Source organism: Carcharodon carcharias, chromosome 4 (genome assembly GCF_017639515.1).
Source record: "Carcharodon carcharias isolate sCarCar2 chromosome 4, sCarCar2.pri, whole genome shotgun sequence".
Lineage (NCBI taxonomy): Eukaryota > Metazoa > Chordata > Chondrichthyes > Lamniformes > Lamnidae > Carcharodon > Carcharodon carcharias.
In genome coordinates, this window is record NC_054470.1 from 198,244,461 (window position 1) to 198,258,398 (window position 13,938).

The window sequence follows — 13,938 nt, forward strand, 5'->3', positions numbered from 1 at the left end:
CATGGAGCAGACATTTTAAAACACTGTGATTAAAACCCATTACACAGATAGAATCTAGTATCATCTCTACATAGATCTGAGATATGACAGAGACAAAGTTAACAGTTGGTTGTGAGATAATCTCTCTCAGAGTAATGCCTCTGTGTGAGAGATGGGGGTGTGTGAGATCAGTATAGATTGGAGCTGGCTTGTTCTCTTACACTATCCCTCTGTTTTATTACAGACTCGCTGGAGATCAGTGGTGGAATACGCTCAGTTCGGAGGTCGCCAGTGCAGTGGTTCCAGATTTGAAATTCGAGCGTGTGCCTCTGCCAGAGGTTGCCCTGTGGATGAGGGCTGTGCAGATCGCTTTCGATGTGCTTCAGGTTGTGAATCATTCTCCTACCAGGTTTTTGATGGCTCAGTGGGTCAGTAGGTACAGCTCTCATTCCAGTACCAAGAGAAGGAGTGGAAATGCCATTAAGTGGTTAAAGCATCAGCATGCAAATATATAGGGGTGTCCTCATTAGTGGGTCCTGCTGGATAGGGTCCTGGAACACGGAGCGATCTCATTCTGAGAGGTCACAGGGTGAGCAGTAGGAGAAAACAGAAGATAAAATCGAGTGCAAAGGAGATGCTCCTGGGTTTGAAGTAAACCACACAGCTAGGACAGTGGGAGCTTTACTCTGTATCTAACCCCGTGCTGTTCCTGTCCTGGGAGTGTTTGATGGGGACAGTGTAGAGGGAGCATTACTCTGTATCTAACCCCGTGCTGTACCTGTCCTGGGAGTGTTTGATGGGGACAGTGTAGAGGGAGCATTACACTGTATCTAACCCCATGCTGTACCTGTCCTGGGAGTGTTTGATGGGGACAGTGTAGAGGGAGATTTACTCTGTATCTAACCCCGTGCTGTACCTGTCCTGGGAGTGTTTGATGGGGACAGTGTAGAGGGAGATTTACTCTGTATCTAACCCCGTGCTGTACCTGTCCTGGGAGTGTTTGATGGGGACAGTGTAGAGGGAGATTTACTCTGTATCTAACCCCGTGCTGTACCTGTCCTGGGAGTGTTTGATGGGGACAGTGTAGAGGGAGATTTACTCTGTATCTAACCCCGTGCTGTACCTGTCCTGGGAGTGTTTGATGGGGACAGTGTACAGGGAGGTTTACTCAATATCTAACACCGTTGTGTGCCTGTCGTGGGAGTGTTAGAAAGGGATGGTATAGAGGCAGCATTTTTCTGAATCTAACCCCGACCTGTACCTGTCCTGGGAGTGTTTGATGGGGATAGTGTGGAGGGAGATTTACTCAGTATCTAACATGGTGCTGTACCTGTCCTGAAAATGTTTGATGGGGACAGTGTAGAGGGAGCTTTACTCTGTATCTAACCCCGTACTGTACCTGTCCTGGGAGTGTTTGATGGGGACAGTGTAGAGGGAGATTTACTCTGTATCTAACCCCGTGCTGTACCTGTCCTGGGAGTGTTTGATGGGTCAGTGTAGAGGGAGATTTACTCTGTATCTAACCCCGTGCTGTACCTGTCCTGGGAGTGTTTGATGGGTCAGTGTAGAGGGAGGTTTACTCTGTATCTAACCCCGTGCAGTACCTGTCCTGGGAGGGTTTGATGGGGACAGTGTAGAGGGATCTTTACTCTGTATCTAACCCCGTGCTGTACCTGTCCTGGGAGTGTTTGATGGGGACAGTGTAGAGGGAGGTTTACTCTGTATCTAACCCCATACTGTACCTGTCCTGGGAGTGTTTGATGGGGACAGTGTAGAGGGAGCTTTACTCTGTATCTAACCCCGTGCAGTACCTGTCCTGAGAGTGTTTGATGGGGACAGTGTAGAGGGAGGTTTACTCTGTATCTAACCCCGTGCAGTACCTGACCTGGGAGTGTTTGATGGGGACAGTGTAGAGTGAGCTTTACTCTGTATCTAACCCCGTGCAGTACCTGTCCTGGGAGTGTTTGATGGGGACAGTGTACAGGGAGGTTTACTCAATATCTAACACCGTTGTGTGCCTGTCGTGGGAGTGTTAGAAAGGGATGGTATAGAGGCAGCATTTTTCTGAATCTAACCCCGACCTGTACCTGTCCTGGGAGTGTTTGATGGGGATAGTGTGGAGGGAGATTTACTCAGTATCTAACATGGTGCTGTACCTGTCCTGGGAGTGTTTGATGGGGATAGTGTAGAGGGAGGTTTACTCTGTATCTAACCCCGTGCTGTACCTGTCCTGGGAGTGTTTGATGGGGACAGTATAGAGGGAGTTTTACTCTGTATCTAACCCCGTGCTGTACCTGTCCTGGGAGTGTTTGATGGGGACAGTGTAGAGGGAGCTTTACTCTGTATCTAACCCCGTGCTGTACCTGTCCTGGGAGTGTTTGATGGGGACAGTATAGAGGGAGTTTTACTCTGTATCTAACCCCGTGCTGTACCTGTCCTGGGAGTGTTTGATCGGGACAGTGTGGAGGGAGCTTTACTTTGTATCTAACCCCGTGCTGTACCTGTCCTGGGAGTGTTTGATGGAGACAGTGTAGAGGGATATTTACTCTGTATCTAACCCCGTGCTGTACCTGTCCTGGGAGTGTTTGATGGGGACACTGTAGAGGGAGGTTTACTCTGTATCTAACCCCGTGCTGTACCTGTCCTGGGAGTGTTTGATGGGGACAGTGTAGAGGGAGGTTTACTCTGTATCTAACCCCGTGCTGTACCTGTCCTGGGAGTGTTTGATGGGGACAGTGTAGAGGGAGCTTTACTCTGTATCTAACCCCGTGCTGTACCTGTCCTGGGAGTGTTTGATGGGGACAGTGTAGAGGGAGCTTTACTCTGTATCTAACCCCGTGCTGTACCTGTCCTGGGAGTGTTTGATGGGGACAGTGTAGAGGGAGCTTTACTCTGTATCTAACCCCGTGCTGTACCTGTCCTGGGAGTGTTTGATGGGGACAGTGTAGACAGAGATTTACTCTGTATCTAACCCCGTGCTGTACCTGTCCTGGGAGTGTTTGATGGGGACAGTGTAGACAGAGATTTACTCTGTATCTAACCCCGTACTGTCCTGCCCTGGGAGTGTTTGATGGGGACAGTGTAGATGGAGATTTACTCTGTATCTAACACCGTGCTGTCCTATCCTGGGAGTGTTTGATGGGGACAGTGTAGAGGGAACTTTACTCTGTATCTAACCCCGTGCTGTACCTGTCCTGGGAGTGTTTGATGGGGACGGTGTAGAGGGAGTTTTACTCTGTATCTAACCCCGTGCTGTACCTGTCCTGGGAGTGTTTGATGGGGACGGTGTAGAGGGAGATTTACTCTGTATCTAACCCCGTGCTGTACCTGTCCTGGGTGTGTTTGATGGGGACAGTGTAGAGGGAGATTTACTCTGTATCTAACCCCGTGCTGTACCTGTCCTGGGAGTGTTTGATGGGGACAGTGTAGAGGGAGTTTTACTCTGTATCTAACCCCGTGCTGTACCTGTCCTGGGAGTGTTTGATGGGGACAGTGTAGAGGGAGCTTTACTCTGTATCAAACCCCGTGCTGTACCTGTCCTGGGAGTGTTTGATGGGGACAGAGTAGAGGGAGATTTACTCTGTATCTAACCCCATACTGTACCTGTCCTGGGAGTGTTTGATGGGGACAGTGTAGAGGGAGATTTACTCTGTATCTAACCCCGTGCTGTACCTGTCCTGGGAGTGTTTGATGGGGACAGTGTAGAGGGATATTTACTCTGTATCTAACCCCGTGCTGTACCTGTCCTGGGAGTGTTTGATGGGGACGGTGTAGAGGGAGATTTACTCTGTATCTAACCCCGTGCTGTACCTGTCCTGGGAGTGTTTGATGGGGACAGTGTAGAGGGAGATTTACTCTGTATCAAACCCCGTGCTGTACCTGTCCTGGGAGTGTTTGATGGGGACAGAGTAGAGGGAGATTTACTCTGTATCTAACCCCATACTGTACCTGTCCTGGGAGTGTTTGATGGGGACAGTGTAGAGGGAGATTTACTCTGTATCTAACCCCGTGCTGTACCTGTCCTGGGAGTGTTTGATGGGGACAGTGTACAAGGAGCTTTACTCTGTATGTAACCCTGTGCTGTACCTGTCCTGGGAGTGTTTGATGGGGACAGTGTAGAGGGAGCTTTACTCTGTATGTAACCCCGTGCTGTACCTGTCCTGGGAGTGTTTGATGGGGACAGTGTAGAGGGAGATTTACTCTGTATCTAACCCCGTGCTGTACCTGTCCTGGGAGTGTTTGATGGGGACAGTGTAGAGGGACCTTTACTCTGTATCTAACCCCGTGCTGTACCTGTCCTGGGAGTGTTTGATGGGGACGGTGTAGAGCGAGCTTTACTCTGTATCTAACCCCGTGCTGTACCTGTCCTGGGAGTGTTTGATGGGGACAGTGTAGAGGGAGCTTTACTCTGTATCTGACCCTGTGCTGTACCTGTCCTGGGAGTGTTTGATGGGGACAGCGTAGAGGGAGATTTACTCTGTATCTAACCCCGTGCTCTACCTGTCCTGGGAGTGTTTGATGGGGACGGTGTAGAGGGAGCATTACTCTGTATCTAACCCCGTGCTGTACCTGTCCTGGGAGTGTTTGATGGGGACAGTGTAGAGGGAGATTTACTCTGTATCTAACCCCGTGCTGTACCTGTCCTGGGAGTGTTTGATGGGGACAGTGTAGAGGGAGCCTAACTCTGCATCTAACACCGTGCTATACATGTCCTGGGAGTGTTTGATGGGGACAGTGTAGAGGGAGCTTTACTCTGTATCTAACCCCGTGCTGTACCTGTCCTGGGAGGGTCTGATCGGGACGGTGTAGAGGGAGATTTACTCTGTATCTAACCCCGTGCTGTACCTGTCCTGGGAGTGTTTGATGGGGACAGTGTAGAGGGAGATTTACTCTGTATCTAACCCCGTGCTGTACCTGTCCTGGGAGTGTTTGATGGGGACGGTGTAGAGGGAGATTTACTCTGTATCTAACCCCGTGCTGTACCTGTCCTGGGAGTGTTTGATGGGGACGGTGTAGAGGGAGATTTACTCTGTATCTAACCCCGTGCTGTACCTGTCCTGGGAGTGTTTGATGGGGACGGTGTAGAGAGAGCTTTACTCTGTATCTAACACCGTGCTGTCCTATCCTGGGAGTGTTTGATGGGGACAGTGTAGAGGGAGATTTACTCTGTATCTAACCCCGTGCTGTACCTGTCCTGGGAGTGTTTGATGGGGACAGTGTAGAGGGAGATTTACTCTGTATCTAACCCCGTGCTGTACCTGTAGCGGGAGGATTATTTGGTGTAGTCGTGTATATCTCCTGAGTACCAATATCTCTCACTGTCATGAGCATCTCTCTCGTGAACATGTCTTACCCTGGAATCTGACCTTTGCTGACCTTTGAAGCTCGATATCAGCTACATGGTTTCCTGGCGTCTCTGGTTCTGAGTTTCACTATGGGATAAGTGTTATGGTTGCCTGTAATGTGTGGCTTCTATCTTTTCACAGGGCAGTGTGTCAGTGAGGCCCTGGTGTGTAATGGAGATGAGGACTGTGAGGGAGATGGAGCTGATGAAGCAAACTGTGGGGATCGCAAGATGGCGTGTGACATCGATAAAATCCCACCCCAGGCAGAACTAACGGGGAATGGGTAAGGCGGTCAGACACTGCGGGTTGGTCTGAACAATGAGAAGGTGCTGAGGCCCGCTGTTCCATGGCACTGGAATAGGATCAGAGTGTAGGAAAGCATGAGGCTGTGTTTCTTAGTGTCTGGGTCTACGTATGTGGGAGTGTCTGTGAGTGAATGACGATTGCTCTGAGTGTGGATGTGTGTTTGTGAGAGTTCAGTTATCTGTCTGTGTTTTTTAATTCATTCATGGGATGTGGGCGTCGCTGGCTGGGCCAGCATTTATTGCCCATCCCTAATTGCCCTTGAGAAGGTGGTGGTGAGCTGCCTTGAACCACTGCAGTCCATGTGGTGTAGGTACACCCACAGCGCTGTTAGGGAGGGAGTTCCAGGATTTTGACCCAGCAACAGTGAAGGAACGGAAATATATTTCCAAGTCAGGATGGTGAGTGGTTTGGAGGGGAACTTCCAGGTGGTGGTTTTCCCATCTATCTGCTGCCCTTGTCCTTCTAGATTGTGATGGTTGTGGGTTTGGAAGGTGCTGTCGAAGGAGCTGTGGTGAATTCCTGCAGTGCATCTTGTAGATAGTACACACTGCTGCTACTGTGTGTCGGTGGTGGAGGAAGTGAATGTTTATGGATGTGGTGCCAATCAATTGAGCTGCTTTGTCCTGAATGGTGTCAAGCTTCTTGAGTGTTGTGGGAGCTGCACTCATCCAGGCAAGTGGGGAGTATTCCATCACACTCCTGACTTGAGCCTTGTAGATGGTGGACAGGCTTTGGGGAGTCAGGAGGTGAGTTACTCGTTACACAATTCCTAGCCTCTGAACTGTTCTTGTAGCCACAGTATTTTATGGCTAGTCCAGTTCAGTTTCTGGTCAATGGTATCCTCGAAGATGTTGATACTGAGGGATTCAGTGATGGTAATGCCATCGAATATGATGGGGCAATGGTTGGATTCTCTCTTGTTGGAGATGGTCATTGCCTGACACTTGTGTGGCGTGAATGTTACTTGCCACTTGTCAGCCCAAGCCTGGATATTGTCCAGGTCTTGCTGCATTTGGACATGGACTGATTCAGTATCTGAGGAGTCGTGAATGGTGCTGAACATTGTGCAATCATCAGCGATCATCCCCACTTCTGACCTTATGATGGAAGGAAGGTCATTGATGAAGCAGCTGAAGATGGTTGGGCCGAGGACATTACCCTGAGGAACTCCTGCAGTGATGTCCTGGAACTGAGATGACTGACAACCAACAACCACAACCATCTTCCTTTGTGCTAGGTATGACTCCAACCAGCGGAGAGTTTTCCCCCAATTCGCATTGACTCCAGTTTTGCTGGGGCTCCTTGATGCCACACTCAGTCAAATGCTCCTTTGATGTCAAGGGCAGTCACTCACATCTCATCTTGGGAGTTCAGCTCTTTTGTCCATGTTTGAACCAAGGCTGTAATGAGGTCAGGAGCTGAGTGACCCTGGCGGAACCCAAACTGGGCATCAGTGAGCAGGTTATTGCTAAGCAAGTGCTGCTTGATAAGCACTGTTGATGACCCCTTCCATCACTTTACTGATGATCGAGAGTAGACTGATGGGGCAGTAATTGTCCAGGTTGGATTTGTGCTGCTTTTTGTGTACAGGACATACCTTGGTTATTTTCCACATAGCTGGGTAGATGCCAGTGTTGTAGCTGTACTGGAACAGCTTGGCTAGGGGTGCAGCAAGTTCTGGAGCACAAATCTTCAGTACTATTGCTGGAATATTGTCAGCGCCCATTGCAGTATTCAGTGCCTTCAGATGTTTCTTGATATCATGTAGAGTGAATCGAATTGGCTGAAGGCTGGCATCTGTGATGCTGGGGACCTCTAGAGGAGGCCGAGATGGATCATCCATTCGGCACTTCTGGCTGAAGATTGTAGCAAATGCTTCAGCCTTATCTTTTGCACTGATGTGCTGGGCTCTCCCATCATTGAGGATGGGGAGATTTGTGGAACCTCCTCCTCCAGTGCTATGTCTTTTAGGACTTGGCCAGCTCGGTCAGTAGTGGTGCCACCAAGCCATTCTTAGTAATGGAGATTAAAGTCCCCCACCCAGAGTACATTCTGCACCCTCGCCACCCTCAGTGCTTCCTCCAAGTTGTGTTCAATATGGAAGTGCACTGATTCATCAGCTGAGGGAGGGCGGTACGTGGTAATCAGCAGGAGGTTTCCTTGTCCATGTTTGACCTGATGCCATGAGACTTCATGGGGTCTGGAGTTGATATTGAGGACTCCCAGGGCAACTCCCTCCTGACTGTATACCACTGTGCCACCACCTCTGCTGGGCCTGCCCTGCCGGTGGGATAGGACATACCCAGGGATGGTGATGGTGGTGTCTGGGACATTATCTGTAAGGTATGATTCTGAGGGGATGACTCCGTCAGGCTGTTGCTTGACTAGTCTGTGAGACAGCTCTCCCAATTTTGGCACTAGCTCCCAGATGTTAGTAAGGAGGACTTTGCGGGGTCGAGTTTGATGTTGTTTACGGAACCTCGGTCAAAGCCGGGTGGTCCGTTCTCATAGACCTTGTAGCTGTTTTATAGGGCTGAGTGGCTTGCTAGGTCATTTAAGAGTCAACCACATTGCTGTGGGTCTGGAGTCACATGTAGGCCAGACCAGGTAAGGACAGCAGATTTCCTTCCATAAAGGGTATTAGTGACCCAGATGGGGTTTTTCCAGACAACAATGGCTTCATGGTGATCAATAGGTTTTAATTTCAGATTTTTACTGAATTCAAATTCTACCACCTGCCAAGGTGGGATTCGAACTCAGGTCCCCAGTACATTATCCGGGGATCTCTGGATTACAAGCCCAGTGACAATAGCACTACGCCATCACCTCCCATGGAAGGAGAAACTGGTGGGGAAAGGCATTGGGGGCTGGGGGAGGGGGAGCACACCTCCAAGTGGTGAGAAAATGGGTCAATCAGCTGCCTAATGGGAGGCCAAGGAAAGGCCACTTCGTGACTCCGAGGTCCATTTATTTGGCATCGAGAACCCTCAGCTGAGTGGAGAGGCCATGAGTAAAAAGCTATGGTGGCTTTGTTATGGTCACTCCATCATGTACGATAGGGTCTCCTGGCAGGGATGACCGCCATTGTGGCAAGAGCACAGATCGATCACAGGGAATTCCGCCCTACCACCTGACCTCACCTCAACACATTCACCTGTCTTTGAGTGTGCCTGACCATTGAGGGTGCTCTCACCCCAGAGCTGCAATATCAATAATGGCCACTGCTAGTGGTGGGGCTACTGAGCTAGTGAGTGTGCATGGGGCTGTGGGAGGGGATTAAATGGGTGGGTAGAGTCAGTGATAGGGGAGAGTGTACGTGGGGATGTGGGAGGGGATTAAATGGGTGGGTAGAGTCAGTGATAGGGGAGAGTGTACATGGGGACGTGGGAGGGGATTAAATGGGTGGGTAGAGTCAGTGATAGGGGAGAGTGTACATGGGGATGTGGGAGGGGATTAAATGGGTGAGTAGAGTCAGTGATAGGGGAGAGTGTACATGGGGCTGTGGGAGGGGATTAAATGGGTGAGTAGAGTCAGTGATAGGGGCGAGTGTACATGGGGCTGTGGGAGGGGATTAAATGGGTGGGTAGAGTCAGTGATAGGGGCGAGTGTACGTGGGGCTGTGGGAGGGGATTAAATGGGTGGGTAGAGTCAGTGATAGGGGAGAGTGTACATGGGGCTGTGGGAGGGGATTAAATGGGTGGGTAGAGTCAGTGATAGGGGAGAGTGTACATGGGGATGTGGGAGGGGATTAAATGGGTGGGTAGAGTCAGTGATAGGGGAGAGTGTACATGGGGATGTGGGAGGGGATTAAATGGGTGGGTAGAGTCAGTGATAGGGGAGAGTGTACATGGGGCTGTGGGAGGGGATTAAATGGGTGGGTAGAGTCAGTGATAGGGAGAGTGTGTTTAGTGAGCTGAGTGATCTGTTTTCAATCCCTGGTCTCTCATCAATGTGTTTTTTTCTTTAAGCTTTGATATTATTAGGGGAGAATTTCGGGGACCTGTAATCAATACCAAATTTTTTGGTGGAACTTGCCGGAAGATTTTCAGTGGAGATAACCGGGAATACTACCGTCTCCCAGAGAGTATTCTACAGTACACCTTCCAGGTAATGTGTGAGGCCCCGGGATTGAGTCCTGATGGACAATGCTTTGAATGATGAACGCTCTGGTTGTGAATGTCACGACTGAAATTACCTCAGGCTGTTGGGGCTGCATTTTCCTGTGAGCACTGGGACCCAGGCCTTGGGGGCAAGTTAAGTCCCTGACCTGTGCTTCCTTGCATTGAGCGCCTCCCCCTCCTCTTCACCTAACTCACAGCAATTCTACTCTGTAATCGTGCACTCCATAACACGGCACTTCACCCTCTCTTACTTACACTGCAGAGTTTGAAGTGAGTTTCCTGCCTGGCAGATACAGAACCAAATTAGGCCCGCTCCTTAATCTTCCGGGAGGAGCTTCCTCACTGGAGCCTTTGCGGTCCTGTTACTGATGGTATCCCGGCTCCCAGTGATGCTAGTCCAGGCCGGAGAGGCGGGTTGGAGACTGTGAGGGCTCCCCAACACGGAGAGGCCCCGGAACTGCAGCAGAGATTGAAACCAGGCCGAGGCCAGCAAGCCCACCGGGACTGAGGGGGAACAACTCTACTGGATCAGCTTCAGCTGAGAGTGTGGGCTTTGCTGCTTGTAGCCCCTTTACTGGGTCATGGGCCCTCCACTGGCCCTCTGGTCTGGCACAGGGAGGCTGCCGACCTCCGCATTCACTGGGGGTGAGCGGCACTCTCGCTGTCTGTGACATGTCGGAGATGCGGCTGGATTGCCAGCCCCTTTACTCAGTGTGATTATATATGCGCAGCCCCATCCAGGGGAGGTTCCTGGGCCCCTCTGATTTTCCCACCCTCCACCTCCAAACCCATCGCCACAGGGCTGGAGAATTTCCAATAATGTGAGGGGAGGCCAGGCAGTATAACTGCTGTCCTGTGCTGAGTCCAATCGGTAAACCACCCCAGTGCCTTTCGCCATTCACACCAGACAATATAGTTCCCCAGCAAATCCACCACATCACCCTCTCTCTCCCTCTCCCTCTACCTTTAGATTATTGCTGCCAATATCAGCGTTCCTCTGAAAGTTCCTCTCTCCCTACCCTCTAACACACTCCATCCCCTCCCCTCACCCCTCCTGTGAAGTCCAGAATCATCAGGCTGGGCTCGGCCATTTCCAATGGTCAGTCTAACTGTTTCCGGTCTGAGAGGCAGATGCTGACTGACCACCAGGTGGGGAGGGCATTGCCCCTCCAGCCACTCCTGTGCCCCCTTGTTGCCCATGGTCTGCCTGGGAAAATGGTCAAGATGCTGTGGGCCAATCAGGCTGAAGAAGCTGCTTTGGAAACTGGGGTTTAACAAAGTGATCCCACAAATCCTGGAGCGTCTCTCCAAATACTGTGGATTCAGGGAATGGATGGGCAGTGTGGGTGGACAGTGTGGGTGGACAGTGTGGGTGGACAGTGTGGGTGGACAGTGTGGGTGGACAGTGTGGATGGACAGTGTGGGTGGGCAGTGTGAGTGGGCAGTGTGGGTGGACAGTGTGGGTGGGCAGTGTGAGTGGGCAGTGTGGGTGGACAGTGTGGGTGGACAGTGTGGGTGGACAGTGTGGATGGACAGTGTGGGTGGACAGTGTGGGTGGACAGTGTGGGTGGACAGTGGGAATAGACAGTGTGAGTGGACAGTGTGAGTGGACAGTGGGAATAGACAGTGTGAGTGGACAGTGTGACTGGACAGTGGGAATAGACAGTGTGAGTGGACAGTGTGAATGGACAGTGTGGATGGACAGTGTGGGTGGGCAGTGTGAGTGGGCAGTGTGGGTGGACAGTGTGGGTGGGCAGTGTGAGTGGGCAGTGTGGGTGGACAGTGTGGGTGGACAGTGTGGGTGGACAGTGTGGATGGACAGTGTGGGTGGACAGTGTGGGTGGACAGTGTGGGTGGACAGTGGGAATAGACAGTGTGAGTGGACAGTGTGAGTGGACAGTGGGAATAGACAGTGTGAGTGGACAGTGTGACTGGACAGTGGGAATAGACAGTGTGAGTGGACAGTGTGAATGGACAGTGTGGGTGGACAGTGTGAATGGACAGTGTGAGTGGACAGTGTGGGTGGACAGTGTGAATGGACAGTGTGAGTGGACAGTGTGAGTGGACAGTGTGAGTGGACAGTGTGGGTGGACAGTGTGGGTGGACAGTGTGGGTGGACAGTGTGGGTGGACAGTGTGGATGGACAGTGTGGGTGGACAGTGTGGGTGGACAGTGTGGGTGGACAGTGGGAATAGACAGTGTGAGTGGACAGTGTGAGTGGACAGTGGGAATAGACAGTGTGAGTGGACAGTGTGACTGGACAGTGGGAATAGACAGTGTGAGTGGACAGTGTGAATGGACAGTGTGGGTGGACAGTGTGAATGGACAGTGTGAGTGGACAGTGTGGGTGGACAGTGTGAATGGACAGTGTGAGTGGACAGTGTGAGTGGACAGTGTGAGTGGACAGTGTGAATGGACAGTGTGAGTGGACAGTGTGAGTGGACAGTGTGAATGGACAGTGTGAGTGGACAGTGTGAGTGGACAGTGTGAATGGACAGTGTGAGTGGACAGTGTGAATGGACAGTGTGGGTGGACAGTGTGAATGGACAGTGTGGGTGGACAGTGTGAATGGACAGTGTGAGTGGACAGTGTGAGTGGACAGTTTGTTGGAGAGTGTGAGTGGAGAGTGTGGGTGGAGGGCGTGGGTGGGGGGCATAGGTGGTGGGTGGGGGGTCTTGGGTGGTGGGTGGGGGGCGTGGTTGGAGGGGCATGGGTGGAGGGGTCGTGGGTGAGGGGGCGTGAGTGGGGGATGTGGGTAGGGGGTCGTGGGGTAAGGGTCGTGGGTGGGGGGGCGTGAGTGGGGGGCGTGGGTAGGGGGTCGTGGGTAAGGGTTGTGGGTGGGGGGGTATGAGTGGGGGGGCGTGGGTAGGGGGTTTTGGGGGGGTGTGGCTAGGGGGTCATGGGGGGAGCGTGGGTAGGGGGTTTTGGGGGGGGTGTGGGTAGGGGGTCGTGGGGGGGGCGTGGGTAGGGGGTCGTCGGTAAGGGTCGTGGGAGGGGGGGCATGAGTGGGGGCGTGGGTAGGGGGTTTTGGGGGGGGTGTGGGTAGGGGGTCGTGGGGGGACATGGGTAGGGGGTCGTGGGGGGGGCGTGGGTAGGGGGTCGTGGGGGGGGCGTGGGTAGGGGGTCGTGGGGGGGGCGTAGGTAGGGGTTCGTGAGTGGGCAGTGCAATTCTCAAGAGCTTTGACCCTTCTCATTGGGTAGAATTTTCTGCCTGTCGGGTGGGTGGTCCTGACCTAATCTCTGGTGGGTGGGGAGCTGATCCCCGCCAGAGAAGGGGCACCAGCCGCCATTTTATGTGGGCGGGTTAATTAAGACACGCCCAGCGTGATGTCCAGCGGGAAGCGCTATGCACTCTGTGTGCGGGCAGAGGGGACGGTCTCCCTGTAACTCCCTCCCAATCCCTGTTACTCTCCCTGTAACTCCCTCCTAGTCCCTGTTACTCTCCCTGTAACTCCATCCCAATCCCTGTCATTCTCCCTGTAACTCCCTCACAATCCCTGTTACTCTCCCTGTAATTCGCTCTGAATCCCTGTTACTCCCTATGTAACTCCCCCCCAATCCATGTTTCTCTCCCTGTAACTCCCTCCAGTTCCTGTTAATCTCCCTGTAACTCCCTCACAATTCCTGTTTCTCTTCCTGTAACTCCCTCTCAATTCCTGTTACTCTCCCTGTAACTCCCTCACAATTCCTGTTTCTCTCCCTGTAACTCCCTCACAATTCCTGTTTCTCTCCCTGTAACTCCCTCTCAATTCCTGTTACTCTCCCTGTAACTCCCTCCAGTCCCTGTTAATCTCCCTGTAACTCCCTCGCAATTCCTGTTTCTCTCCCTGTAATTCCCTCCCAATTCCTGTTACTCTCCCTCCCAATCCATGTTTCTCTCCCTGTAACTCCCTGAAAATTCCTGTTACTCTCCCTGTAACTCTCTCCCAATCCATGTTTTTCTCCCTGTAACTCCCTCACAACTCCTGTTTCTCTCCCTGTAACTCCCTCACAATTCCTGTTTCTCTCCCTGTAACTCCCTCACAATTCCTGTTTCTCTCCCTGTAACTCCCACCCAATCCATGTTTCTCTCCATGTAACTCCCTCCAGTCCCTGTTACTCTCCCTGTAACTCCCTCACAATCCGTGTTTCTCTCCCTCAAAATACCTCTTTCTCTCTCTGTAACTCCCTCCCAATTCCTGTTTCTC

At 51.9% G+C, this 13,938-nt stretch overlaps 1 protein-coding gene across 1 annotated transcript in view; it reads left to right on the forward strand.

Moving 5' to 3' along the window:
• LOC121276829 (complement component C7-like) overlaps positions 1 to 13,938 on the forward strand; it is a 46,620-nt gene that overhangs the window by 8,674 nt on the left and 24,008 nt on the right. The window contains exons 4-6 of the mRNA XM_041185373.1: positions 224 to 365; positions 5,466 to 5,607; positions 9,599 to 9,737. Coding sequence (XP_041041307.1) covers positions 224 to 365; positions 5,466 to 5,607; positions 9,599 to 9,737 — 423 coding nt within the window. The remainder of the gene's footprint in view (positions 1 to 223; positions 366 to 5,465; positions 5,608 to 9,598; positions 9,738 to 13,938) is intronic.